Raw genomic sequence first — 27,852 nt, 5'->3', positions numbered from 1 at the left:
ATGCACCCAGCAGAGGCAGAATGACTAGGAACAAAATAAAGCGAGGTATGGTGGCACACAGACTTAATCACAGCACTCAGGAAGCAGAGGCAGTCAGATCTTTGAGTTCAAGGTCTATACAGTGAGTCCAGGACAGCCAGGGCTTTATAGAGAAGACCTGCCTCCAAAAATCAGTCAGTCAGTCAAACAAACAAACAGAAATAAATAAAGTAATAGTATGGGGTAGCATTTGGGTACTATCATGAAACAGGTAGCACATATTGATAGATACTTATGAAATAGCAAAAGGCTCAGAGGTTAAGAGCACTGCCTGCTCTCTAGAGGTCCTGAGTTCAATTCCCAGCAACCACATGGTGGCTCACAGCCATCTGTAATAAGATCTGGTGCCATCTTCTGACCAGCAAGCATACAGACAGAACACTGTGTACATAATAAATAAGTAAATCTTTAAAGAAAAAAAAGAAAGTGGGTTTTGAGTGGACTCAAGGCTTATCTCTATCTCTGTGAGCTGTTGACCAGTCTCTTCCCTGATGCCCAGTTTCTTCTTCTGTGAAGTTGTATTTTGTGGGAAATTTGCACTGCTGTTTGGCACAAAACAAATGCAGGGAAAATTTTTTTTACCCCCCCCCTCCAATGCAGTTCTGTCTAAATCACAGGCTGCCAATGTGGGGTTGTGTGGCTGAAAATAGACAAGAGTAATGAATAATTGAACAAGAATTCTTGGGCAGCACAAATACTCCAACTGGAATGACACAGAGAGGTTAACACGGCTGCTGTGCAAGGGTGACACAGATTCATGAAGCATTCCAAGCTTTTATCTCAGTTTTCCCATGGTCTCCTAAAGATGCTATTGCTCTCAGACAGCAGTGAGTAATTTAAATAACATAATGTTCACATTCCCAAGCTGTGGGGTGGGTGGTTTTTGGTCATTTGATGGATATTGGTCATTGTTTGGGAGGGAGAATTGGTCACAAGTTTTTATTGATTAGGGTCAAGGAGGTGCTAGGTTACTAAACAAAGGAAATTAGAATCAGGGATCTCATTCTGAAAAGAAAAAGGGGGGTATATGGAAATGATAGGATAAAAGGGGAGGTTATTGAATTTACTTTCAAACTAAAAAAAAAAAAACTATTAGTCTCAAATATTTTACATTATGGGTTTTTGTGAATTGATACAAATTTAGGGTTATTTTTGTTATACTGTATACGTTTCTACTCTTGTTTAAGATATTTCTGTATATTGATACAAATTTAAGGGATTTTTTTTACTGTGTATATATTTTTCTATTCTTTTTAAGGTATTGTACCCATGCAACTAATTTAAAAATGTAAAGTTCTAGTCCTTGAAAGCAATTAAGGATAATAAAGAAAATTTAGCAGTTATCTATGACAGTCAAACTTGTAGTCACATTAGGTATTTTTTCACGGTTAAGCTGCTATACTGTAGGTAGATAAATGGTCTTCAAACACTTCAGAGACATACAGAATATGAAATTTAAGATGCTTTAATAATCTAAGACTTTTCATGATAGTGAGACATGTCTGGTCCTAGCAGCACCAATCTACTTCATAGAATGATGATGTGCATCAAAGAACCTCCATATGGAGGGTTTTTTCATTGTGACAAAGGTAGTCATTTAGGCAAGAAATTGCCCTTGCCTTGAGTGCTGACAGCATATGTACAATGTACAAACTGGAGAGGCAGGATATAAAGGAATAAGACTGATGAACTTTGCCAAGACAAGGTGTGGCAGTCTTTCGAAATTCCTGCTTCACAGAAAAGTCTGAAGATATTCTGTGCCTGTAGACTGAAGATGGATGCCCCACCATTGCAGATGAAACTTGGGTGACTATCCAGGAAGCCAACTATTTCTATAATTTCTACTGTTTTCACAGTTGCTTGCTCTGCACTTCTTGTTTACTGAAGTAATATTACATCCTTCTTGGGTCTCTGATAGGTGAAGATGAGATACTTGTTATAGTTACAGTTTTCTTTGTTACCAATTCAATAAGGAAACGTACAAAAGATGTGTAAAGTATATAAATTTGAGAGACATAAATGCTTAAATTGTTTTTCTAAGAAAATGTTTTGAGGTCTAAAAAATAAAATAGTTTTGGGATGTTAATGCAAATTAGGATAAAAAGATCATCTCACCTTTAGGCAAGTTCAGCAGTCCTCTTTCTGCAGGTTCTTTGTGTCCAGTTTATGCAACAGTCCAGGCAAGAGCAGTTTCTTGCCTAAATGGCTGTCAAACTCCATATGGAGCCTCTTCGATGCCCATCTTCCCCTTGAAGTAGATTGGTGCTGCCAGGATCAGACATGTCTCATTGTCATGAAAAGACCTAAGTTATTAAAACATTTAAAATGCCATATTCTGTAGTCTTTGGAAGATATGAAGTATGCCTATCTAACTGAAATATATCTCTATATATCTAGAAAATCTAACTAACATGACTACAAACTTGACTATTATTGATGACATCCATTAACAACCGATATACATTACATTTTTAAATGAACTACACAATCACAATACCTTAATCAGTATCAGAAATACATATACATATAACAAAATTGACCTTAAATTTATATCAATAGAGCAAAATTTATACCAATGTAAATTATTCATATCTTTATCATTTCCCCCTTTAAATGTAAAAGAACAACATTTATAAACAATATTTGGGAATATGGGCACAGTTATTTCTCTCCAAACTGCTTCCTGCTGAATTGGGGCGCTGTTATTTAGGTCTTTCATGGTATAACCTGTGTGGTAGTTTCATCTCAGTTGGCAGTTGAGTGAAATAATTTTCTGAAGGTGTTCACAGCAACCTTTCAGGAGGGCGTGGTCTATCATACCATATTGGGATAGAAGCAATCCACAGGGTTTCATCCTCTGTGAAAACAAAAGGAGAATCTCTTTTCCAAAGTATCATATCTTTAGATCCAAATTCTGAAGTCAAGGTATTTTCAAAATATCTATGTTGCATTAGTTCAGCAGCATTTATAAACAAATATCTTTTAGCAGCTGTTGCTTCTTCCTCAGCATTCAAACAATTCAAAGAGAGCATACTAGCATACAGTATCAAGATTCTCTGTGTATTTTCCATCTTTGTGCCGCTTTACTTAACCTCTATTTCTTTTATTTTTACTTTAACTTTTTTGAGACAGGTTCTCCTGGAATAACTCTGCAGACCAGCCTGTACTTGAACTCAGAGATCCTCCTGTCTCTGCCTCCCAGGCATTGGGATTAAAGGTGTGCGCTACCACACCTTCAAGTCACAGAGGTCAATCTACCTCTACCTCCCAAGTATTGGGATTAAAGGTGTGTACTACCAACACCAACTACTTCCTTTTTTTCTTTTTTACTTTATTAAGAACTTTAACCTTTAGCCTCCGTATTTTTAACACATAGTAAACCTTTTAGAGATTTTTTTTCATCTTTGAATCTGTCTTTACTGTATATCTCTCTCTTTTCTAATCACATGTGTCTTTAATTACCAAGCATATCGGTAGGACTAAAGCTGTGGCTTCGGCAGCTGGATACAGCCCATTTCTTAGCTTTCTGCAATTCCAGTCTCATGGAGGGGGTACCGGCGTAGCCATGTTTATTGCTACAACTCTATAGTGTTTCAAGGGTCCCTGCCAGCAAGCAAGCTGCAACATTGCACTCAGAAACCACACTCAAACACTCCATAGTCGACCACTTGCCTGAAAGAGTCAGAGTTTGCCCTGGCAGGAAGGCTCAGAAAGCCGACATTTTAAAACAGCGCAACTTTTTTCCTGCTACAGCTGAAAACTGAAAAGCGTGCGGTCGATTTTTCATCAACACTATGTGTTTTATGGCAGGACCTCTTTAAGAGAGCTGCAGGGTTTTGCAGCTAAAGCTGAGTCAGGAAGCCTCTCTTAGATGAGAGCGCTTGATTGCCTCTAGCAAGCAGAGCCAGACCTGAGAAATTGCTGCTACCAAGAAAACATGCTTTACTTTCCCAAGCTTTCTTAGGCTTTCTGTGGATTCAGTTATCTATGTCTGGGTGCCAGATGAAGGCGTAAGTCACAAACAATCCCACACCAGTTTGGAATTATGATTAATAGAATGGTTATTTATTTAAAGGGGAAAAAACTTACAGATCACCGTCCCAGACAACAGCCCTCTGAGCAATCAGGAAGGCAGCCTAGTCGCCAGAAGTGGAGCCAGAAGCCAGAGAGCCAGCGGAGGTTAGTTGCTACTTTTTTAAAGAAGGAGAGACCATACCTCAATAGGCTGGTATCTCAGCAGCTATTGGCTGAAGGAGCAGAAGGAGCTCCTGCAACACCATACTTCCCTTGCTGTTCAGAGTCTCTGTCCTGGCCTGCAGAAGCATCCCTGTTGGCCTGCAGGAATTCTGGGGCTCAATCTTTAATACTCATCTACTTTAGCATCCAGAGTACTAGGTTTATAGGCTATAACTCATGGACTATAATCCCAATATAAACACAGATTACAATCTGTACCTTAAACATGCTATCTCACTCCATAGAAAATCCAATAGTTAGCTATTATTTGTCCCTTTTTATAGGTAATAAAGTGGGCACTGAACAATGTAATATTTCCATGTAGGTATTCAAGTGGTAAAGTGTTGTCTGAGGTTTCTGTCCTGCCCAGTTCCCACAATTGTTAAGTCCCAAAGAAATCACACAGAGGTCTACATTAATCATAAACTGGTTGGTCCATTAGCTCAGGCTTCTTATTAACTCTTATAACTTATTTTAGCCCATTATTCTTGTCTATGTTAACCACATGGCTCAGTACCATTTTTGGTGAGGCAGTCACATCTTGCTTCTTCTGTGGCCGGGTCACGACTGCAGAGGAATGGGCTTCCTTCTTCCCAGAATTCTCCTGTTCTCCTTGACCCGCCTCTACTTCCTGTCTGCTTATCCTGCCTGGCTACTGGCCAATCAGCATTTATTTAAAATGATTGACAGAATACAGACCATTGTCCCACACCAGTAAGGCAGTATTGGTTTAAGGTTCCCTGCATGATGACAGGAGGAGGCCCACATGGAATCACAGGGGGTATATACGGGCCAGCTGGTCTCATCCCAGGCTCACTACCTGGTAGTGATCTTGTTGGCTGTCATCATAGGCCTATTCAACTAAGCTTCATTGCCTAGCAGGTTTCTTTGATTGGGTGTTTTGGATGCCTGGGACTTGGTGGCCCACTGATGGCACTTGTCTCCTCTTCTTACAGGTGGTTGTGCTACTGTAATGTACCACAGTTCTGTGACAGCCTACCTCGGTACGAAACCACAAAGGTGTTTGGGAGAACATTGCTTCGCTCAGTCTTTACCATCATGAGACGACAACTCCTGGAGCAAGCCAGACAGGAAAAAGACAAGCTGCCTCTTGAGAAACGCACACTAATCCTCACACATTTCCCAAAGTAAGGGGGTCTACTTGTGGGGTTTTGTTTTACCCTGGTCTGAGGATGTGGAGAACATGCCAAAATCTACTTAAGTACTAAAATCATGCACATCAGGGCAAGTGTCTGGAGAGGAAGAAGGACTCTCAGTTCCCAGATTTCTCTGCTTTCCATACAGCAAGCCTGTACTTAACTTTGTTTTCATTTGTTCATAGTTTTTGAGACCCTAGCTGTCTTTAAACTCACTATATGGACCAGGCTGGCATTAAACTCACAGATGTCTGCCTGCCCCAGCCTCCTGAATGCTGGAGTTAAAGGTATACCACCACTTTTGTCTTAGTTAGGGTTTCTAGTGCTGTGAAGAGACACTATGACCATAGAAACTCATAAAGGAAAGTGTTTTATTGGGGCTGGCTTACAGTTTCAGAGGTTTAGTCTATTATCATTATGGTAAGAAGTATGGCAGCATGCAGGTAGATATGGTGCTGGAGGAGCTGAGAGTTCTCATCTTTACCCTCAGGTAGAAGCAACTGTGTGCCACAGTGATTGTAGCTTGAACATAGGAGACCTCAAAACCTGTCCCCCTATACTTCTTTCAACAAAGTGACACCTACTCCAGCAAAGCCAAGCCTCCTAATAGTGTCACTTCCTTTGGGATCCGTTTTCTTTCATAACACCCATAGTATCTGACCAGCACTTGTTAAGTTAATTAAATTTCTTTGACAATTTCATATAATTATATGATGCATTTTTATTGCTCTGACCTCTACTCTCTTTTATTGCACACCCTCTCTTCTATACTAATTTATTTTCCATATTCACATATTCTTATTTAGTTGTGTCCTTCCATGTTCTACCAAGACTGTCTGTGTGACCATGGGGTTGAAACTATCCATTGTATTCTGTGGGTTCACCAGTGGGCACACAACTGAAGCCAATGTCTCCTCACCCCCAGCATCTGTCAGTACCAATAGTTCATTTGTGACTGATTGAAGAGAGGGCCAGTCTTGTGCAGACACAGCCTTTATATGGCTCTATGTATTTCAGCTACCACAATGTTAAAGATGGATGAGAGAGAGCATGTAGGTGCTGTTTCTTTCCATTCAGGGGGTGCAGAAGAACCTAGGTAATCCTCTCCGAGCCCCGGTGAAGTTCCAGCATCTTCACTCCTGGCTTTCACCCTATGAAAAGCAAACTGCCAGAGCTAGGGTAGAAGCTTCCTCCTCTGAACTGTTGTTTCAAGAATGCACACTCTCTCTGACTCTTGGATCTTGCTTTGGTGGATATATAATCTTTCAGAAAATGTTATAGAAAAGGAAATTTGGGCCGGGCAGTGGTGGCGCATGCCTTTAATCCCAGCACTGGGGAAGCAGAGGCAGGCGGATCTCTGTGAGTTTGAGGCCAGCCTGGTCTACAAGAGCTAGTTCCAGGACAGGCTCCAAAGCCACAGAGAAACCCTGTCTCAAAAAAAAAAAAAAAGAAAGAAAGAAAGAAAGAAATTCAAGTGCTACATTCTGGACCTTGAGGCCATAAGAATTTTGTTTCCCCATTCCAGTGCTTGGGGCTAAACCACAGGCCTCACACAGTGGGTTTGTAGTCTGCCAGTGAGATCCATCCTCAGGTTAGAACCCTGAGTCTAATCTAGGAAAGAGGAAGGCTGCTGGAGAAGAGCTAAGTGCGGTTACAGCTCATGGCTTGTTGAGCAAGGACCGCAATAAATGAATGAGACGGTTGGCTTTTACGGGGTGGGTGGAATTTTTTTTTTTAAATTTTGCCTAAATTGGTGCATAGTGGACAAAAGTAAAGATTCAAAAGCTACCAGGAGTGATGCAGCATTTTTCCTTCCCTGTCCTACCAGGAGTAACACATTTCCTCCCTCTCGAACTGAAACTCTCCATTTGGAACATATTAGGAGAGGCAGTTTTGTATTCTTTGATCAAAGATTATTAAAATTTTGCTTTTGGGAAACTAATATTTGGATGTTTTTGGTTTTTAATTATGTGTACACATCTGTGTGTGGTCTGTGTATGTAAGCACAAATAGCTGAGAAGACCAGAGGTGCTTGGTTTGGCTAGAGCTGGAATTGTAGGCAGTTGTGAGTACTTGACGTGGGTTCTGGGAATTGAATTTGACTCTTCTTTACAAGAGCAATATATCCTCTTAACTGCTGAACTGTATATTTAGCCACAGAAAAACTGAATTTTTATTATCAAGATATTATTATTGAATTACCCAGTTTGTTTCAGGAAGGATGTTAACAGTTTTTGTTTAGAGACAAGGTCTCAGTCTGTAGTCTAGGCTAGCTTTGAACTCAGAGTTTTTCTCTACCTAAGCCAGTCTTCGTAGTGGTGGGATTACAGGTGTTTATCACCAAATCTGGCTCTAAACATACTTTTCTAAAATTTAAGAATAAGTTAGGTACTGAGTTGGGAGGTAGGGATCAACTAAATTGAAACATGTGTCAAAACCCTATGTGGGAACCTGTTACTTTGTAAGCTGATTTGAAAAATAAAAGTAAGGGAGAAAAAAAAAGCACTAAATAGGTTCAAGGATTGGGGATGTCCCTCAATGACAGAGCTTTTCTCTACCAGGGGTTTTATCCCCAACATTACTAATGCTTATATGCTCAAGTGCACACACACACATGCACACATACAACAACAACAATAGAGATCTTTTTCTGATTAAGATTACAGAACTTTCCTTGACCGTTGGATCCGAATCCAAAGGCTAATGAAGGAAATGCTGTGGATAGTGGTGAAGGGTTTGAACCAAGTACTGAACATTTACAGTATCAACTTTTTCTAAGATGAGATGAAGGCATGCTCACCAGGAAGCAAAATTCCAGCCATGAAATGTATAGAATTCCAGATGAAAGTCTTAAGTTGCATGCTACCCCCAGCTAGAAATGTGTGGTTCTGATTATGCAGCATCACAGAGGTCATGTCTCAGGCTTTGAAAGCTTCTTTCCTCCATGTTAAAGCCATCTCACACTAATTTGCCACTTAAGGAGCGTTCTGCCTTCAGAGGGTAGCGATCTGTCTCTGTCAAGGGACATAGAGGGAACCTGAGCCCCATACCTGTTGTAGTGCTAATGGAGAAATTTAATTACTTTGTATAGTGGCAGTTTTATTAGTTTGTATAATGACAGTAAAATTATTTTGCTCTTTGTATATATTTGCTAATTATAGTGTATTGTTCCCTCAGCTCACAGTTCTGGCATGTCTGTATGCTGAGCTGAGAAATCAACGCTGCTCTTTTTCCTTCTTCTGTTACTAATGGTAAAAATACCACTCACGTCTTTCAAATCTCTATTCATAGCACTTGACAACGTTGGAGGCTGTTGGGGGTTTATACATACAGTTTTGGCTGTTAACCCAGGTGCATTTGAACTTGGCCATATATGCCAGATGGAGATCTAGTACCTGTTTCACCTATAGAACCTATTTCTCTAGTTTGTTCCTAAATTTCACACCCTTCTTCCTATCTTTATATGTTGCCTTTTCTTTCATTGCTTGCCTTTATTTATTTATTTATTTATTTATTTAAATTTCTCTCTCTCTCTCATGTATTACATCCTGACCCCAGTTTCCCCTCCCTCCAAGCCTCCCAGTTTTCCCTTTCCTCCATAGTATTTATTTCTTGAAACAGAGTCTAACTATCTAGCCTTGATTTCTTGCTGGTTTGGAACTTTCTATGCAGACCAGGCTGCCTTGAACTTACAGAGATCCACCTGCCTCTGCCTCACCTGCCTCTGCCTCCCGAGTGCTTTGATGAAAGGCTTGTATCCAGCTCTTATTAATTTTTGCAGTTCTGAGACTGAATTTAAGGCTTCTTCATACATGTTAGCCATATCCCTAGCCCCCCCCCCCCCGCCTTTCCCTCCTTTTTTCTTTTATGTGTGTGGAAAAAAGTAATGTGGTAACATTGGGGTATCTTTCTTTTGACCTCCAAAACTTGAGATATATTTATAGTGGGTTGAGGAGTGAGTACAGTACTCATCATCGGTCTCAACTCACACCCTACCATTTGGTAGTCAAGGGTGCACCTTACATGTTTCCATGGGTGCAGTGGATTCTATTTATAGTAACTAAGCACATCAATACCTTACAACACTGTCAAGTAGTAAGAGATGTGTTCAGATGTGCTAAGAAGACATGTAACTCACAGTGTTATCAATTATTCAGAATGAAGTTCCAGAAGCTGCAGAAGCAATGCAGGTACCTAGTCAGGACACAACAGCCTTGGTGGCAGTGATGCCAATGACAGCTACATAGAGAGCTGGCATCTTCCGGGAGGCTCACTGAGGATGCATCTGGTCAGTGTATTAGTACTCTGTAGCCAGTGTCCTACCAAGTGAGGCAGGAGTAAAAGGAGAGGTTTGTAGAAACACTTTTCTCTACTTCAATAGACAGAAATGGCCATCTGAAATCATCACTTGAGTCTTAATTCCAATATATTTTATGGTTGAAGTAGAAACCCTGTCCTCGGGTGGTTGATACAAGTGACTGAGGCTTTTTGATTCTGGTAACAAAGGTTTATTTTTTTGTCTATTTAAAATGTTTTTATTTTATTTTGTTTTATTTTATTTGTGTGGATGTTTTGCCTGAATTTATTTCTGTGTACCTTGGGCATACATGATACCCATGGAGGTTGGAAGAGAGCATCAGATCTTCTGAAACTGAAGTTATAGATGTTTGTGAGCCACCATGTAGGTGCTCAGAATTAACCACCCAGCCATTTTTCCTGCCTCTATGTTTTTTTTTTCTCTCATGGTTTATTTTTTTTATATTTAAAAATTTCCATCTCCTTCCCTCCTCCTCCCCCCTCCTTCCCCTCCTCCTCCCCCTTCCCTCCCCTCCTTCTCCCCCTTCCCTCCCCTCCCCTCCACCCATACCTCCCCTCCCTCCCTCTCAAGGCCAAGAAGCCATCAGGGTTCCCCACTCTATGCTAAGACCAAGGTCCTCCCAACTCCCCCCAGGTCCAGGAAGGTGATCGACCAAGCTGAGAAGGCTCCCACAGAGCCCGTCCATGCAGAAGAATCAGAGCCGAGAGCCATTGTCCTTTGCTTCTCAGTCAGCCCCCGCTGTTGGCCACATTCAGAGAGACGGGTTTGGTCGCATGATCCATCAGTCCCATTCCAACTGGAGTTGGTGATCTCCCATTACTTCTGTCCCACCGTCTCCATGAGTGAACGCACCCCTCTCGTTCCTGACTTTCTCCCTCATGTTCTCGCTCCTTCTGCTCCTCATCAGGACCTTGGGAGCTCAGTCAAGTGCTCCAATGTGGGGCCCAGTCACCTTCCCCATCTGTCGCCAGCTGGAGGTTCCCTCACGGTCCTGACTTTCTTTCTCATGTTCTCTCTCCTTCTGCTCCTCATCAGGAACTTGGGAGCTCAGTCCGGTGCTCCAATGTGGGGCTCTGTCATTTTCTTCATCTATCGTCAGGTGGAGGTTCTATGGTGATATGCAAGAAATTCATCAGTATGGCTATAGGAACTGGCCTTTTCAGGCTCCCTCTCCTCAGCTGCCCAAGGAACTAACTGGGGGCGTCTCCCTGGAAACCTGGGACCCCTCTAGGGTCAAGTCTCTTGACAACCCTCAGGTAGCTCCTTAAATTAAGATATATGCTTCCCTGCTCCCATATCCACCCTTCCTATATCCCAAGCACCCCATTCCTCCGAGCTCCCCCCATTCTCCCCTTCACATTTTTCTCTCCCCATCTTCCCTTGGCCCAGTCTTGCCCAACCCTCAAGTTCCCAATTTTGCCTGGCGATCGTGTCTACTTCCAATATCCAGGAGGATTACTATATCTTTTTTGGGAGTTCACCTTCTTATTATCTTCTCAAGGATCCCAAATTTATAGGCTCGATGTCCTTTAATTATGGCTAGAAACCGATTATGAGTGAGTACATCCCATATTCATCTTTTTGGGTCTGGGTTACCTCACTCAGAATAGTGTTTTCTATTTCCATCCATTTGCATGCAAAATTCAAGATGTCATTGTTTTTTACCACTGAGTAGTATTCTAGCATGTATATATTCCACAGTTTCTTCATCCATTCTTCCACTGAAGGGCATCTAGGTTGTTTCCAGGATCTGGCTATACAAATAATGCTGCTATGACATAGATGAGCATATGCTTTTGTTGTATGATTGGGCATCTCTTGGGTAGATTCCCAATAGTGGAATTGCTGGGTCCTGGGGTAGGTTGATCCCGAATTTCCTGAGAAACCACCACACTGCTTTCCAAAGTGGTTGCACAAGTTTGCATTCCCACCAACAATGGATGAGTATACCCCTTACCCCACAACCTCTCCAGCAAAGGTTATTATTGGTGTTTTGGATTTTAGCCAATCTGACAGGTGTAAGATGATATCTCAAAGTTGTTTTGATTTGCATTTCCCTGATAGCTAGGGAGGTTGAGCATGACCTTAAGTGTCTTTTGGCCATTCGAACTTCTTCTGTTGAGAATTCTCTGTTCAGTTCAGCGCCCCATTTTTTAATTGGGTTAATTGGCATTTTACCGTCTAGTCTCTTGAGTTCCTTATATATTTTAGAGATCAGACCTTTGTCAGTTGCAGGGTTGGTGAAGATCTTTTCCCAGTCAGTAGGCTGCCTTTGTGTCTTAGTGACAGTGTCCTTTGCTTTACAGAAGGGTCCCATTTATTCAATGTTGCCCTTAATGTCTGTGCAGCAGGGGTTATACGTAGGAAATGGTCTCCTGTGCCCATTTGTTGTAGAGTACTTCCCACTTTCTCCTCTATCAAGCTCAGTGTGTTCAGATGAATATTGAGGTCTTTAATCCATTTGGACTTGAGTTTTGTGCATGGTGATAGATATGGATCTACTTTCACTCTTCTACAGGTTGACATCCAGTTATGCCAGCACCATTTGTTGAAGATGCCCTCTTTCTTCCATTGTGTACTTTTGGCTCCTTTATCAAAAATCAGGTGTTCGTAGGTTTGTGGTTTAAGATCCGGGTCTTCTATACGATTCCATTGGTCAACTTCTCTGTTTTTATGCCAATACCAAGCTGTTTTCAATACTGTAGCTTTGTAATAGAGTTTGAAGTCAGGGATGGTAATGCCTCCAGAAGAACCTTTATTGTATAAGATTTTTTTTGGCTATCCTGGGTTTCTTGTTTTTCCATATAAAGTTGATTATTGTCCTCTCAATCTCTGTGAAGAATTTTAATGGGAGCTTGATTGGGATTGCATTGAATCTATAGATTGCTTTTGGTAGAATTGCCATTTTTACTATGTTGATCCTCCCAATCCACGAGCAGGGGAGATCCTTCCATTTTCTGGTATCCTCTTCAATTTCTTTCTTCAAAGACTTAAAGTTCTTGTCAAATAAATCCTTCACTTTCTTGGTTAGAGATACTCCCAGATATCTTATGCTATTTGTGGCTATTGTGAAAGGTGATACTTCTCTGATTTCCCTCTCTGCTTCCTTATCCTTTGTGTATAGGAGGGCGACTGATTTTTTGGAGTTGATCTTGTAACCTGCCATGTTACTGAAGGAGTTTATCAGCTGTAGGAGTTCTTTGGTGGAGTTTTTGGGGTCGCTTATGTATACTATCATATCATCTGCAAATAATGAAAGTTTAACTTCTTCCTTTCCAAATTGAATCCCCTTGATTCCCTTATGTTGTCTTATTGCTATTGCTAGAACTTCAAGCACTATATTGAAGAGATAAGGAGAGAGTGGACAGCCTTGTCGTGTTCCTGAATTTAGTGGGATAGCCTTGAGTTTCTCTCCGTTTAATTTGATGTTAGCTTTCAGCTTGCTGTAAATAGCTTTTATTATATTTAGGAATGACCCTTGTATCCCTGATCTCTCCAAGACCTTTATCATAAAAGGGTGCTGAATTTTGTCAAATGCTTTTTCAGCATCTAATGAGATGACCATATGGCTTTTTTCCTTCAGTTTATTTATATGATGGATTACATTGATAGATTTTCGTATGTTGAACCAGCCCTGCATCTCTGGGATGAAGCCTACTTGATCATAATGGATAATTTTTCTAATGTGTTCTTGGATTCGGTTTCCCAGTATTTTATTGAGAATTTTTGCGTCAATGTTCATGAGTGAGATTGGCCTGTAATTCTCTTTCTTGGTTGAGTCTTTGTGTGGTTTAGGTATCAGGGTAACTGTAGCTTCATAGAAGGAATTTGGCAGTGACTCTTGTGTTTCTATATTATGAAATAACTTAAGGAGTATAGGTATTAGGTCTTCTTGGAAGTTCTGGTAGAACTCCGCATTGAAACCATCTGGTCCTGGGCTCTTTTTGGTAGGGAGGTTTCTGATAACAGTTTCTAATTCTTCGCGACTAACAGGACGATTTAGAGCATTTACCTGGTCCTGGTTTAACTTTGGTATATGATGGTATTTATCTAAAAAACTGTCCATTTCTTTTACATTTTCCAATTTTGTGGCATACAGGCTTTTGTAGTAAGATCTAATGATTTTCTGAATTTCCTCTGTGTCCGTGGTTATGTCCCCCTTTTCATTTCTGATCTTATTAATTTGCGTGTTCTCCCTCTGCCGTTTGATTAGTTTGGCTAAGGGATTGTCAATCTTGTTGATTTTCTCCAAGAACCAGCTTCTTGTTTCATTGATTCTTTGGATTGTTTTCTGTGTTTCTATTTTGTTGATTTCTGCCCTCAATTTGATTATTTCCAGTCTTCTACTTCTCCTAGGTGAGTCTGCTTCTTTTTTTCCCAGAGCTTTCAGGTGTGCTGTTAAGTCACCAATGAGCGCTTTCTCCGTTTTCTTTAAGTGGGCACTTAGTGCTATGAACTTTCCTCTTAGCACTGCTTTCATTGTGTCCCATAGGTTGAGTATGTTGTGTCTTTGTTTTCATTAAATTCAAGAAAGACTTTAATTTCTTTCTTTATTTCTTCCTTGACCCAGGTGTGGGTCAGTAGTTGACTGTTCAGTTTCCATGAGTTTGTGGGCTTTCTGGGGGTAGCATTGTTGTTGATTTCTAATTTTAATCCATGGTGATCCGATAAGACACAGGTGGTTACTAATATTTTTTTGTAACTGTGGAAGTTTGCTTTGTTACCAAGTATATGGTCAATTTTCGAAAAGGTTCCATGAGCCGCAGAGAAGAAGGTATATTCTTTCCTATTTGGGTGGAATGTTACATAGATGTCTGTTAAGTCCATTTGGTTCATTACCTTCATTAAGTCTTTCAATTCTCTGTTAGGTTTCTGTCTGATTGACCTGTCCATTGGTGAGAGAGGAGTGTTGAAGTCTCCAACTATTAGTGTGTGTGGTTTGATGGCTGCCTTGAGTTCTAGAAGTGTTTCTTTTACATAAGTGGGAGCTTTTATATTAGGGGCATAGATATTCAGGATTGAGACTTCATTCTGATGGATTTTTCCTGTTATGAGTATAAAGTGTCCCTTTCCATCTCTTCTGATTGATTTTAGTTTGAAGTCAACTTTGTTGGAAATTAGTATGGCCACACCCGCTTGTTTCTTAGGTCCATTTGCTTGATAAACCTTTTCCCAACCCTTTACTCTGAGTAGGTGTCTGTCTTTGTGGTTGAGGTGTGTTTCTCGTAAACAGCAAAATGTTGGATTCTGTTTTCGTATCCAGTCTCTTAGCCTGTGCCTTTTTATAGGTGAGTTGAGTCCATTGATATTAAGTGATATTAATGACCAGTGGTTGTTAACTTCAGTCATTTTTAGTAGTAGAGTTTGTGTATTTGCCTTCTTCTAGTTGTGCTGGTGGATGGTCGCTAGATGCCTGAGTTATTGTGGGCGTTGTTGGACTCCTTGGTTTGTGATTTTCCTTCTGTTACTTTCTGCAAGGCTGGATTTGTGGCTGCGTATTGTTTAAATCTGTTTTTGTCCTGGAATATCTTGTTTTCTCCATCAATGGTGAATGCAAGCTTTGCTGGGTATAATAGTCTAGGCTTGCATCCATGTTCCCTTAGTGTCTGTAACACATCTATCCAAGCTCTTGTGGCTTTCATGGTTTCCATTGAGAAATCAGGTGTAATTCTGATAGGTTTCCCTTTATATGTTACTTGACCTTTTTCCTTTGCAGCTCTTAATATCTGTTCTTTATTCTGCATGTTTTGTGTTTTGATTATTATATGGCGTGGGGATGCTTTCTTTTGATCCAGTCTATTTGGTGTTCTGTAGGCTTCTTGTACCTTCATAGGAACATCCTTCTTTAGGTTGGGGAAGTTTTCTTCTATAATTTTGTTGAATATGTTTTCTGGGCCTTTGAGTTGTAATTCTTCTCCTTCTTCTACCCCAATTATTCTTAGGTTTGGTCTTTTCATGGTGTCCCAGATTTCCTGAATGTTTTGTGTTAAGAATTTGTTAGATTTGTTTAGTTCTTTAATCTGTGAGTTTATTTCCTCTATAGTATCTTCAGAGTCCGAGATTCTTTCTTCCATCTCTTGTATTCGGTTGGAAATACTTGTCTCTGAAGTTTCTGTTTGTTTACTCAGAGTTTCCATTTCGAGTCTTCTCTCAGATTGTGTTTTCTTCAATACCTCCATTTCATTCATCAGGTCTTGTACTGTTTCCCTTACCTGTTTGATTGCTTTTTCTTGTTTTTCTTGTTTTTCTTGGGTATCTTTGAGAGATTTATTTATTTCATCTACCTTTTTGTTTGTCATCTCCATTTCTTTATGGCAGTTTTTTACCTCCTGTTTAAGGTCCTCTATTATTTTCATAAAGTACTGTTGAAGGTCGGTTTCTTCTATATCTTCTGGGGTAGGGTATTCAATTCTTGTTGTTTCGGGATGTCTGGCTTGTGGTGATGTCATGTTGCCTTTCATGTTGTTGGAGGAGCTCCTGCATTGGCGCCTGCCCATCTCTTCCTTCAAAAGGAGCCCGGAGGCGTTTGGTGTCCTAGACCAATCTTTGCTGTGACTGAAACTGGTTGGATCTCCCCAGTGCCAGAGGAGGACCTATTCCTTGCGTCACAATCTGAAGGAGCCGGCACTCCCTTGCAGGAATCCTCAGACCTGCCTGGAGGCCAGAGTCTGACTCCTCTGGGTGGATGGTCTTAGAACAGGACCAGGACACCTGAGAACACTAGGGAAATCTTGGGAGACACAGGGACGGGAGAAACCGACACAAGCCTGCAGAGGGATGTGGGGGTAGGGGGTCTGTGCTCTCTTCCAGGGCAGGTTGCCCCAGGGTCCGCATTCACTCACCAGTTCAGATGGAATGTCAGGGCACAGGATCAGGGATTCCAGGCAGCCCAGGGTCGCAGCCCAGACAAAAGGGCCAAGGTCCTGCCTCTATGTTTTAATTAAAAATATTGTCATTATTTCTTTGAGAATTTCATGTATTTTGATCACATCCATCCCTACCAACTCCTCCCAGATACACCCTTACCTCTCTACTACCCTTTATGTCCTCTTTTATTTTTAAATGACCCATCAAGTCCAATTTGTTCTGCCCTTATACTTTTTTGTTTTTGTTTGTTTGTTTGTTTGTTTGATACAGGGTTTCTCTGTAGCTTTGAAGCCTGTCCTGGAACCAGCTCTTGTAGCCTCTGCTGGCCTGGAACTCACAGAGATCTGCCTGCCCCTGCAGGGATTAAAGGCGTGAGCCACCACTGCCTAGCACCCCTTATACTTTTCATTGTGAGACTATCCACTGGAGCTTGGTTGATTTACCAGGAGACACACCCTTAAAACTGACTTTCCCTTTCCCAGAAGCCATCAACTGTCAAATGACCTCTCAGCTGGGGTGGAGACTTGTGGGAGCCCTGCCTTTTCTCCAATCTGAAATCCTGACTGCCTTGATCTAGCCAGAGTGCAGTTGTATTGTCATGTCCAGAAGACAGTGTATTGCTGTATTGCCTCAGTCCTCAGTCTTTCTGACATCTAGCCCTTACCTCCTTCTTGTTCCCTCTTCTAAGATGGTCTCTGAGCCTTAGGGAATACTTGCCAGGCCTCCTTAGCCTTATTCCCCAGGGAAAGGTGAGTGGGCTATCTGCCTATTCTGCAGCCCCACAACACAGGACAATCAGACACGATAGGGAGTCAAGTCAAAGCAGGAACTCAGTTCATTACTGTGAGCTTCAGCTTATATAGGTTATGTGACATCGTGTGATGTGGGGGTTCCTCCAGCCAATGAGAGACAGCCAAGCCCTCCCTCTGGCTGGAGGAACCTACCTAGATTTTACTGTCTCATCCTCGGTAACTTTGAGACTGTCCCTCATACTCAAGCCAGGCTTTTCTCTGTCCTACAGGCCTCGAGGTATAGGCCCTGAACTTGAGCCAGGCTTTTCTCTGTCCTACAGGCCTCAAAGTACAGGTCCTGAGATAATTTTGGCCCAACAAATACTTATAATTTTTAGAAGGTCACTCTTGTTCTTGTTTTTTTGTTTGTTTGTTGGTTTGTTTTGTTTTGTTTTGATTTTTTTGGTGTGTGCCTAGGTTTCTGTCCATGTTGGAAGAAGAAGTGTATAGTCAAAACTCTCCTATCTGGGATCAGGATTTTCTGTCAGCCTCTTCCAGAACCAGCCTACTAGGAATCCAAACAGGTACCTTTCCTTTTATATAAATTGGAGAGCAACCAGGAAGATCAAGTCACAGTGTTAATTGTTATTCCTTTTGCATTTATTTGAGTTTCTCATAAGGAAATGGATGTTTAGAGCCAATAAGTCTTGTATATGCATTACCCTAACTCACATTATGGTGCTGTGTCTTTGTTGATGAGCAGCATAAGCACTAACACAAACGAAGCAGGTACAGCCACATTAAGGACAGGGAATCTTTGTTTGCATAGTCCAGTTAGTGGAGGATCAAATTCCAGGAAGCTCAGCTCTGTCATGAAATGCTGGCCTTTTGAAGATACTTCTATTAGCAATTGTATTCATTTTCTTTTCTGTTGATGTAATAAAATGCTCTGACAGAAAGCAATCTAGGAGATAAAGGGTTTATTTTGGCTTGTAATTCCAGGAATAAGTCTATCATGACCAGGAAACCATGCAACATATAGGGGAAGGCATGGTGGCAAACACAGGAAGCTGGCTGATCACATTTCATCATCACACAGAAAGGCAAGAGAGAGTAAAACAGGGGTCAGGCCATAAAATATCAAAGCCTTGTTCCATTGAGGTACTTCCTCCATCAAAGGCCCACTTCATAATGATTCTATCACTTCTCAAACACCACTCTTAACTAGAGACCAGTTCAATTCCATGAGCCTATTGGGGACATTTTACATCGAAACCACAGGAGCAGTCAGTAGTAAGGTATCAAGAAATCAAGCTTCAGTCTGTTTTTTTCAACTGTGATATCTATTTTATGAAAAATAGTGGGATGGTGGGCAGAAGAAGGTGATCCGGGTTTCAGTATGTAAAGTACTTCTCAGTGTGACCAAGTTGCTCTTGCTATTGTCTTTATCAGTGCCAAGTTCCTCTTTATAATATACTAGGAGTTTTGACAGACATATATAGTTGGGGGTAAGCATTGCTGCTTAGATTTTTGGTGAAAGATCTCTGGAAAATATCTTTGTATGAAAACCCCTTTTACCTCTGCCGGATTAAATTCCTCCCCTTCTGGTCAGGTTATTGCCATAGCACTAGATAGACAAGGCAGAGGTTGTACCCTTAAGCTAGATCATACACTCTGGTGGAACATGAAGCCATTCAGAAGGGAGCTGTTCTCTCTTGCTGTAATTACATGTTCTTTGTTGGGAAAGTGGAATTTGATCACCTCCATTGTCATGTCTGCACACCCATGCTACAGTGGTAAATAGCTGTCATCATGATGATGCTGAGGTTCTGTCAGCTACTCCAGTATGTCAGCTACTCTAATGTCTTCTGAATCTCTAGAGCTTCTCTTTACATTGCTTCTCTATATTTTGAGATCCAGAAGCCTGTCTGCAGCTTTACTCTTGAGCATATTCTGAGCCTCTTTTTATAGGTATAGAGGAAGGCATAATCTTTTCTTGTTTCTCAGTCTAGCCTTAAACTCTTGGGCTCAAGCAACTTTCTGCCAAGTATCTGGGACTGCAGTTGCTGCTGTACCCCATTTTTGTTGTGATTCAGTTGCCTACAACTAGAAGTGTCAGGGGTTGGTGACTTATTGTCACTAGGCTTGCTTATTCTATTGTCTGACTTGGCTATTGGGAACATCTGCAGAATGAACCACTACTCCTAGGAAACCTTATTGAATGAACTCTTTGGGTACCTGTGCTATAGTGTTACTGAGAATATTCACTACCTACCCCCTCTCACTTCTTTAGCTACAAATCAGTGGCACATCCAGGAAAGTGGCATACCACAATATATAATGGAAACCACCAAATAAACCACAGTTTATTTGGAAATAAGCCTCTGGTGTATAGAGCTGTTACCAGCTCAATACCACAAGGCATTCTAGCCTTAGGATTTGACACACATACAATAAATAAGAATTGCTTCCCTCCAATTCACTTTTCATGTGTATGTGCTCTCTGCCTACACACACACACATACACACACACAGTGAGTAAGAGAGAGAGAGAGAGAGACAGACAGGCATGCGCGCGCGCGCACACACACACACACACACCCTTCATTATATCCCTGCTGTATCCATTTTTCTGTTGCTATGATGAAACACCTTGACCAAACCCAACTTATAGAGGGAAGAGTTTATTTTGGCTTATGGTTTCAGAGGGCAAGAGTCCATCATTCCTGGGATGGAATGGAAGCTGGTGGCAGAAACAGAAAGCTGACCAATCATGTTTCATTTTTATAGGAAGCAGAGAAGGCAGGAAGGGAGTGGGGTGAGGCTGCAAGCTTCCAAAGCCTGCCTTCAGTGAAGTACTTTCTTCAGCAAAGCCACACCTAAGTATTAAATAACCTCCCCAAACTGCACCACCAGCCTTGGATGAAATACAAAAGAGCCTATGGGGAACTTTCCTTATTCAAACTACCACACCTGCTGTATTATGTATTTTCTCAAAAAATCAATACATAATTGCAAATATTCCCACTTATGAACTCCTCTCAGAGCAAACCACATTTTCTTCTATGGAAACAGTGTTCTTGTTAAAGCCAGTAAGTGTATCTGGATGCAATGTTTTCTAGTGGATAGACTGCCTATAATTTTTGCCTCTTTTCTCAGTAAAATAGCATACTCACGGTTTCAATCACTTGCTGGAGGCTGGGGATAAAGCTTGTGCACTTCTGTTGGCACGGGGCTTGCTTAATTGTTAGTTTGGAGTCCCCTGGCATTTTTTATTTCCAGGAACATTCTCAAGTGCACAACTTTAGGCTCTGTCAATACCCCACCATTATACCCACAAAGTTTAGCCTCCATACTCAATCTTCCTTTAATTAGTTTTATCACAATGACTACCATAGTGATTTATTTACTGAATGATTGATTAGATTTTTTTTTAAAAAGAGCAAACATCCATGCTTCTTTACTTCCTGGTGTCCATCTGTATGGAAAGAGCTGTACATTCTTTACTCACTACTTTATCAGTGTGGGCTTGGATACATTCTAAATCTGTTCAGTGATTTCTAATCCCTGACTCTCTAGTATCTTGATGCTCTGTGGCTTTACTTTAGCATGGCTTTATGGTGCTGGGCAGTCATAGGATGGCCTTATCGTCTCATGTGTACTTGGCTTCTTTTCTAAGAGAAAATTCATCTAACATCTGTTTTTTTCTTCTCTTGGCGTAGTGATCAGTCCTCCTGTAACTGGGACAGAATCTTTCTGTACAAATGCCTCTTCCCATGAGCAGATCAATGGAGATAGAACAAGTCCTGGTTGCAGAGGTCCTTCCGGGCTTGAAGCAAACCCAGGTAAGCTATGGAGGGAGTAAGACTGCTGTAGCTCACACTGGTAACTCAGTCATCAGTAGAGTCCTGAACTATATTCAGATGCACTAACAGTTATGTTCCCCATGACTTTAGTGGCTGGATGCCACTTTGCTTTAGACTTTCGGGATGTACTATTGTGTCATTAACAAACCCACAGTGCAGAACTGTTGCTATAAAAACTTGTACTGGGTGATGATGTCTCACACCTTTCAACCCAGCACTCAAGAGGCAGAAGCAGGTGGATCTCTCAGAGTTCGAGGCCAGCCTGGTCTACATGTCCAGTACTACATAGAAAATCCCTGTTTCATTACTACATAGAGAATCCCTGTTTCATTAAACTTAAAACAAACAAACAACTTGTCATTACAGCACCCATGTGGGATGTCCTTTGGCAGTCATCGAATTTCAGCTAGTCTCACAACTCTGTGGTCTCATTTTGGGTTTGGCTTGGCTAAAGCACTTAATGGGAAACAACTTTCCTACATGTGTATTTCTTTCTTCTCTGGGGACGTGGAATTGCACACAGCATGTTCTTCTGGCAGTGGCATCACTACAGGTTGGTTTGAGACACACGGTGCTGTCTATAGGCAGCACTCCTTGTTGCTGCTCAGCCCACAGCCCTTATAGTAGTGCACTTAAAAAAAAACCTGTTTTCTTTCTGAAAACAAAGGAAATATTCAGTGTCTTGAGATGGATGACTCATTCTGGCATCAAAAGAAATCAAATGGATACACATGGAGTCACAGTGGGGGAGAAATAAAGAATGCCGTTGTCAATTCCTTCAACATTCACATGCAAATCATGGGTTATGGTGACTTGCTAGTCAAATATCTGAAGATAATCCTCACTAATCTCCAGAACCAACTTTCATAGATTTGGTGGAATTGGAACCAAGGCCATGTAGTGGATCGTACATAGCACTATGGTACCTTTTCTATAGACTATGTGCTTTATAGTACTCTGTTTTTTAAAGTTAGTGAGCATACGGTGTGGAAGTGTGCTTACTAGACTGCATACTGACGGAGCAAATTGCATTTGGATGTTGAAAAGCTGTAGTGGAAGTGGCGGGGGCTGCGTCCTGCCACCTGGCCGCAGGCTAGCTTTACACCCAAAATGAGAAGCGGCAGGGCTGTGTCCCGCCACCCAGCCGCCGAAATAATTACACGGAAACTGTATTCTTTTAAAACACTGCCTGGCCCATAGTTTCAGCCTCTTATTGGCTAATACTCATATCTTGCTTTAACCCATATTTAGTAATTTATATAGCACCACGAGGGGTGCCTTACCAGGAGAGATCTTAACCTGCGTCCATCTCGGAGAGCAGCAGCATGGAGACTCCTATGGCGAATGCCTGAAGCGTCTCCCCAACTCTACTTCCTTGTTCCCACAATTCTGTTCTGTCTACTCCACCTACCTAATTTTCTCTTAAAGGGCCAAGGCAGTTTTCTTTATTAATAATGAAAGTAACATAGACAGATAACTCTCCTCCATCATTTCCCCTTTTTCTGTTTAAACAAAAAAGAAAGGCTTCAACTTTAACATAGCAAAATTACATGTAACAAAACAGTTATCAAGCAAGTATTACAGTTACAATATTTAAATCTATTTTATCTTTTATCATAACTAAGGAAAGCTATAACTATCTATTTATTCTTCAACTCCATCAAAGACTCCAGAAGGATACAATGCTACCTAAGTAAACAAGAAATAAGTAACTTATAAAACTCTAGAAATGACAGAGACAACTCGCTGCCTGGACAGTCACCCAAAGTTCCTCTGTACCGTTGGGGCATCCATCTTCGGGCTTCAGGCCCACAGTATCCAGCAGACATTTCCATGAAGCAGAAAAATTCCAAAGACAGTTCAGTCACTTTCTGCTGTGTCCTGCAGAACGTCTCGCAGACTCTTTCACGAATCAGGAACCCTGAGAGACCATCTCACCTTTAGGCAAGTTTAGCAGTCCTCTTTCTGTGGGTTCCTTGTGTCCAGTTTATGCAACAGTCCAGGCAAGAGCAGTTTCTTGCCCAAATGGCTAACAAACTCCATAAGTAGCCTCTTCGATGCCCATCTTCCTCTTGAAGTAGATTGGTGCTGCCAGGAGCAGACGTGTCTCATTGTCATGAAAAACCCCAAGTTATTAAAACATTAAATGCCATATTCTGCAGTCTTTGAAAGATATGAAGAATGCCTATCTGAAATATATCTATGCACATCTAGAAAATGACTAACATGACTACAAGCTTGACTATTATCGATGATTATCCATTAACAACCTATATTTCCTAATTATACATTACATTCTTTAAAATGAACTACAATCACAATAGCTTAATCAAAATCAGAAATACATATACATATAACAAAATTGACCTTAAAATCTATACCAATGCAAATTCATATCTATATCATCTCCCCCTTTAAATGTAAAAGAACATTTATAAGCAATATTTGGGAAAATGGGCGCAGTTTTTCTCTCCAAACTGCTTCCTGCTGAATGGGGGCGTTGTTATTTAGGTCTTTCATGGTATAACCTGTGTGCTAGGTTCCTCTCAGTTGGCAGTTGAGTGAAGTAATTTTTTGAAGATGTTCACAGCAACCTTTCAGGAGGGCGTGGTCTATCATACCATATTGGGATAGAAGCAATCCACAGAGTCTCGTCCTCTGTGAAAACAAAAGAAGAAACTCTTTTCCAAAGCATCATGTTCTTAGATACAAATCCTGAAGTCATACCATTAAAATGTCCATTCTGGTCTAGACTGGCAGCCCATATAATGAAATGTCTCTCTGTACTTAGCTCCTTTACAGTCAAAAAAATCAAAGAAAACACAATAAAATACATAATCCAGACTCTCTGTGAATTTTCCATTTTTATGTGGCTTATTTTCATTCTATCACTTTACTTTATTCTGTCTCTTTAAAGACTTTAACCTTTTTTTTTTTTAAGGCATTAACTTTATTCTCTATATTTTCTTTTTCTCTCTTTTAAGCCTACGTGAGCCATTTAAAGGCCTTCTATGTCTGAATCTTTTCTATTGTGAATCTGTAATTTTTTATTATCCAGGAGCACTTCTTAAAAGGTTAACCACTTCTTAAAATCTTAAGTTGCGCCAGGCTGTTTACAGCCAAGTCTAAACCTTAACTGCGCTGTTATTATGGTAATTGCGATAGACCTGCCTGAGGTCAGCACAGTTTAGCATGGCGGAGCAGAGCCAGAGCTGCTACTGCCTCAGTCATTTGGTGTCCCTGAGCTGCACACAGTTCCAGGCACACAGCAGTCGACATTGGAGCCGCACTCAGCAGTTTAATTCTGAGACTGAGCGTGCAGCACAGAAACTCTTTCATCCAAGTTACAGCCAAATCTGACACGCAGAGCACCGCGCAGTCTGAAAACATCTCTATGGCGGCAGGAATCCGCCATGCTCTCCCGCTCACCTAAGCCTGATTCTGCCATCTGCCCAGGTGCAGGAAGGGAGCAGTGAGCCATTGGCATGGTCTCAGAGAACTTTCTTTCCGATCCCAAGCGGGCAAGGTTTTTAAGTGGATTTAGTCACCACGTTGGAGCGCCAATCTGTAGTGGAAGTGGCGGGGGCTGCGTCCTGCCACCTGGCCGCAGGCTAGCTTTACACCCAAAATGAGAAGCGGCAGGGCTGTGTCCCGCCACCCGCCACCTGGCTAGCTTTACACCCGAAATAATTACACGGAAACTGTATTCTTTTAAAACACTGCCTGGCCCATAGTTTCAGCCTCTTATTGGCTAATACTCATATCTTGCTTTAACCCATATTTAGTAATTTATATAGCACCACGAGGGGTGCCTTACCAGGAGAGATCTTAACCTGCGTCCATCTCGGAGAGCAGCAGCATGGAGACTCCTATGGCGAATGCCTGAAGCGTCTCCCCAACTCTACTTCCTTGTTCCCACAATTCTGTTCTGTCTACTCCACCTACCTAATTTTCTCTTAAAGGGCCAAGGCAGTTTTCTTTATTAATAATGAAAGTAACATAGACAGATAACTCTCCTCCATCAAAAAGCTACCCCTCCTCCTTTTTTAAAAACAGGTAGTTCTGTGTATCTCTGCTGTCTTAGAAATCGTTATGTAGACCAGGTTGGCCTCAAACTCACAAAGATATGCCTGCCTTTGCAGAGTTGAGATTAAAGGCATGCACTGCTGTGCCTGACTTCAAATTGCTATTCTATTTTTCATTTAGTTACTGGACTGGGGATGTGGCTCAATGGTAGAGTGCCAGTCTGGCACATATGAAGCCCTGGGATCTAGCCTCAACAACACTACACACACACACACACACACACACACACACACTAATAAAAAATAAGTGTAGATTATAATAGTAAAAGAAATTAAAAGTAAAATAGTAAAAGAAAAAAGCCAGAAAGGAGAAAGGGTGATGACAAGCTGGGTAGGATATGCTATAATCCACGCATTTGGAAGGAAGAGGAGGCCTAGGATTTCAGGATTAATTTAGGTTACATAGTAAGTCAGCATCCAGACAGGGTTACACGAGACGTGTTTACATGCCTTAAACAAAGAAAGAAAAATAAAAACCTATGTTTCACATTCTTAGCAGGAACATAGGAGAAAGCTCTCTGTTGGGGACCAGCCTCAACAAAAATACCGCTTGCCAGGATAGGTGCATGGGGATTTAGAAAAATTAGTAAAGAATACAGAGATGAGTGAAAAATAATAAAACAGTAAAGATAGGATAGCACCAGAAGGGAGTTCATTTAATTTCCGATTGCTTAAAATACCCCTGGTCCCAAAAGTTAGGAGGAAGATAAAATTGTATTAACATGATACAAGGAAATGAAAAAATGAACAGACCAGTTGAAGATTGCAGGCTACAGTCACAGTTAAACGAAACCAGTCACACTCACACCCTAGACCAAAATCTTCTGTAGGCAAACCACTCCCTGGGTTCTTCTTAAAGGAACTGGAACCTTAGTTGGATCTGTAGACTTTTCTTTGAGGTAGAAACATATCTACTTCTCTATACCTGAAATACAAGGTCTGGCTATTAGCCACACCTGTTGACAAAAACCTTGAGAAAGCAGAATTCTCTGGTCTGAATCTTGGTGGGACCTGTGTTTAAGGTAGAAACACAATAACCTTGAAGAAATAGAGTTAAGTCCTGACTCTCTGACCTTTAGTCAAGGTCAATAGGCTCATATTTTTGCCCATCCACAGCTGTCTGTGCCTTTGCATATTTTCCCAGCCAGTGGTCTTGCTCACCTTATGAACTATCATTTTTATGATAAAATATTTAAGCCCCCCAAAATTTACAACATGTGAGTGTTAAATGGGCCCATTTTATAATGAGAAAATTAACCATTTTAAAATTATTCATTTAAGTTTTTATTATTTTTCCTGTGTATGTATGTGTGGTGTACATGTGAGTGTGTGGTATACATATGGTATACATGTGTGTGGCATACATGTGGTATAGGTGTGAGTGTGTGGTGCACATGTGGTATACATATGAGTGTGTGGTGCACATGTGAGGGTGTATGGTATACATGTGTGTGGTACACATGTGAGGTTGTATGGTATACATGTGTGTGTGGTGCACATGTGAGGGTATAAGGTATACGTGTGAGTGGTGCACATGTGAGGGTGTATGGTATACATGTGAGTGTGCGTGGTACACATGTGAGGGTGTAAGGTATACATGTGTGTGGCACACATGTGAGGGTGTAAGGTATACATGTGTGTGGTACACATGTGAGGGTGTATGGCATACATGTGAGTGTGTGTGGTACACATGTGTTGTAAAAGGAGGAGTGGGCCACTTCCCACCGCCCAGCTCCTGGCTAGCTTCACCCAAAATAATTACATGAAAACTGTATTCATTTAAACACCGCCTAGCCCATTAGTTCTAACCTCTCATTGGCTAACTCACATATTGATCTAACCCATTTCTAATCATCTGTATTGCCACCTGACTGTGGCTTACTGGCATGAGTCTAACCAGTGTCAGTCTCGGAGAGGAGAGCCATGGCGTCTGCCTGACTCCGCTTTCTTACTCCCAGCATTCTGTTTGGTCTACTCCGTCTATCTAAGCTGCTGTCCTATTAAAAGGCCAAGGCAGTCTCTTTATTTAACCAGTGAAAGCAAAACATAGAACCCCTTCTACATCATTTCCCCTTTTTCTGTTTAAACAAAAAGAGAAAGGCTTTCACCTTAACATTGTAAAATTACATATAACAAAACAGTTATCAAGCAAGAATTACAGTTATAATATTTATATCTATTTTACCTTTTATCATAACTAAGGAAAATATAACTCTCTATCCATTCTTCAACTCCATCAAAGACTCCAGAAGAATATAATATTACCTAAGTAAACAAAGAAGTAAGCAACTTCCAAAACTCTAGAAATGACAGAGACATCTCGCTGTCTGGACAGTCACCCAAAGTTCCTCTGTACCGTTGGGGCATCCATCTTTAGCCTACAGGCCCGTAGTATCCAGCAGACATTTCCATGAAACAGGAAATTTCAAAGACAGTTCAGTCACTTTCTTTTGTGTCCTGCAGAATTCTCGCAGACTCTTTCATGAATCAGGAACCCCTTTAGGCAAGTTCAGCAGTCCTCTCTCTGCGGGTTCTTCATGTCCAGTTTATGCA

At 41.2% G+C, this 27,852-nt stretch overlaps 1 protein-coding gene across 1 annotated transcript in view; it reads left to right on the top strand.

The window, feature by feature from the left end:
- Kat2b (lysine acetyltransferase 2B) overlaps positions 1 to 27,852 on the top strand; it is a 154,837-nt gene that overhangs the window by 87,382 nt on the left and 39,603 nt on the right. The window contains 3 exon segments of the mRNA XM_038341557.2: positions 5,232 to 5,423; positions 17,826 to 17,932; positions 21,071 to 21,193. Of these exon segments, the coding sequence (XP_038197485.1) occupies positions 5,232 to 5,423; positions 17,826 to 17,932; positions 21,071 to 21,193 (422 nt within the window).

Source organism: Arvicola amphibius, chromosome 9 (assembly GCF_903992535.2).
Source record: "Arvicola amphibius chromosome 9, mArvAmp1.2, whole genome shotgun sequence".
Taxonomy (NCBI): Eukaryota; Metazoa; Chordata; class Mammalia; order Rodentia; family Cricetidae; genus Arvicola; species Arvicola amphibius.
Note: the sequence above shows the minus strand (reverse complement) of the source record. Positions and strands in the feature narration are given on the sequence as shown.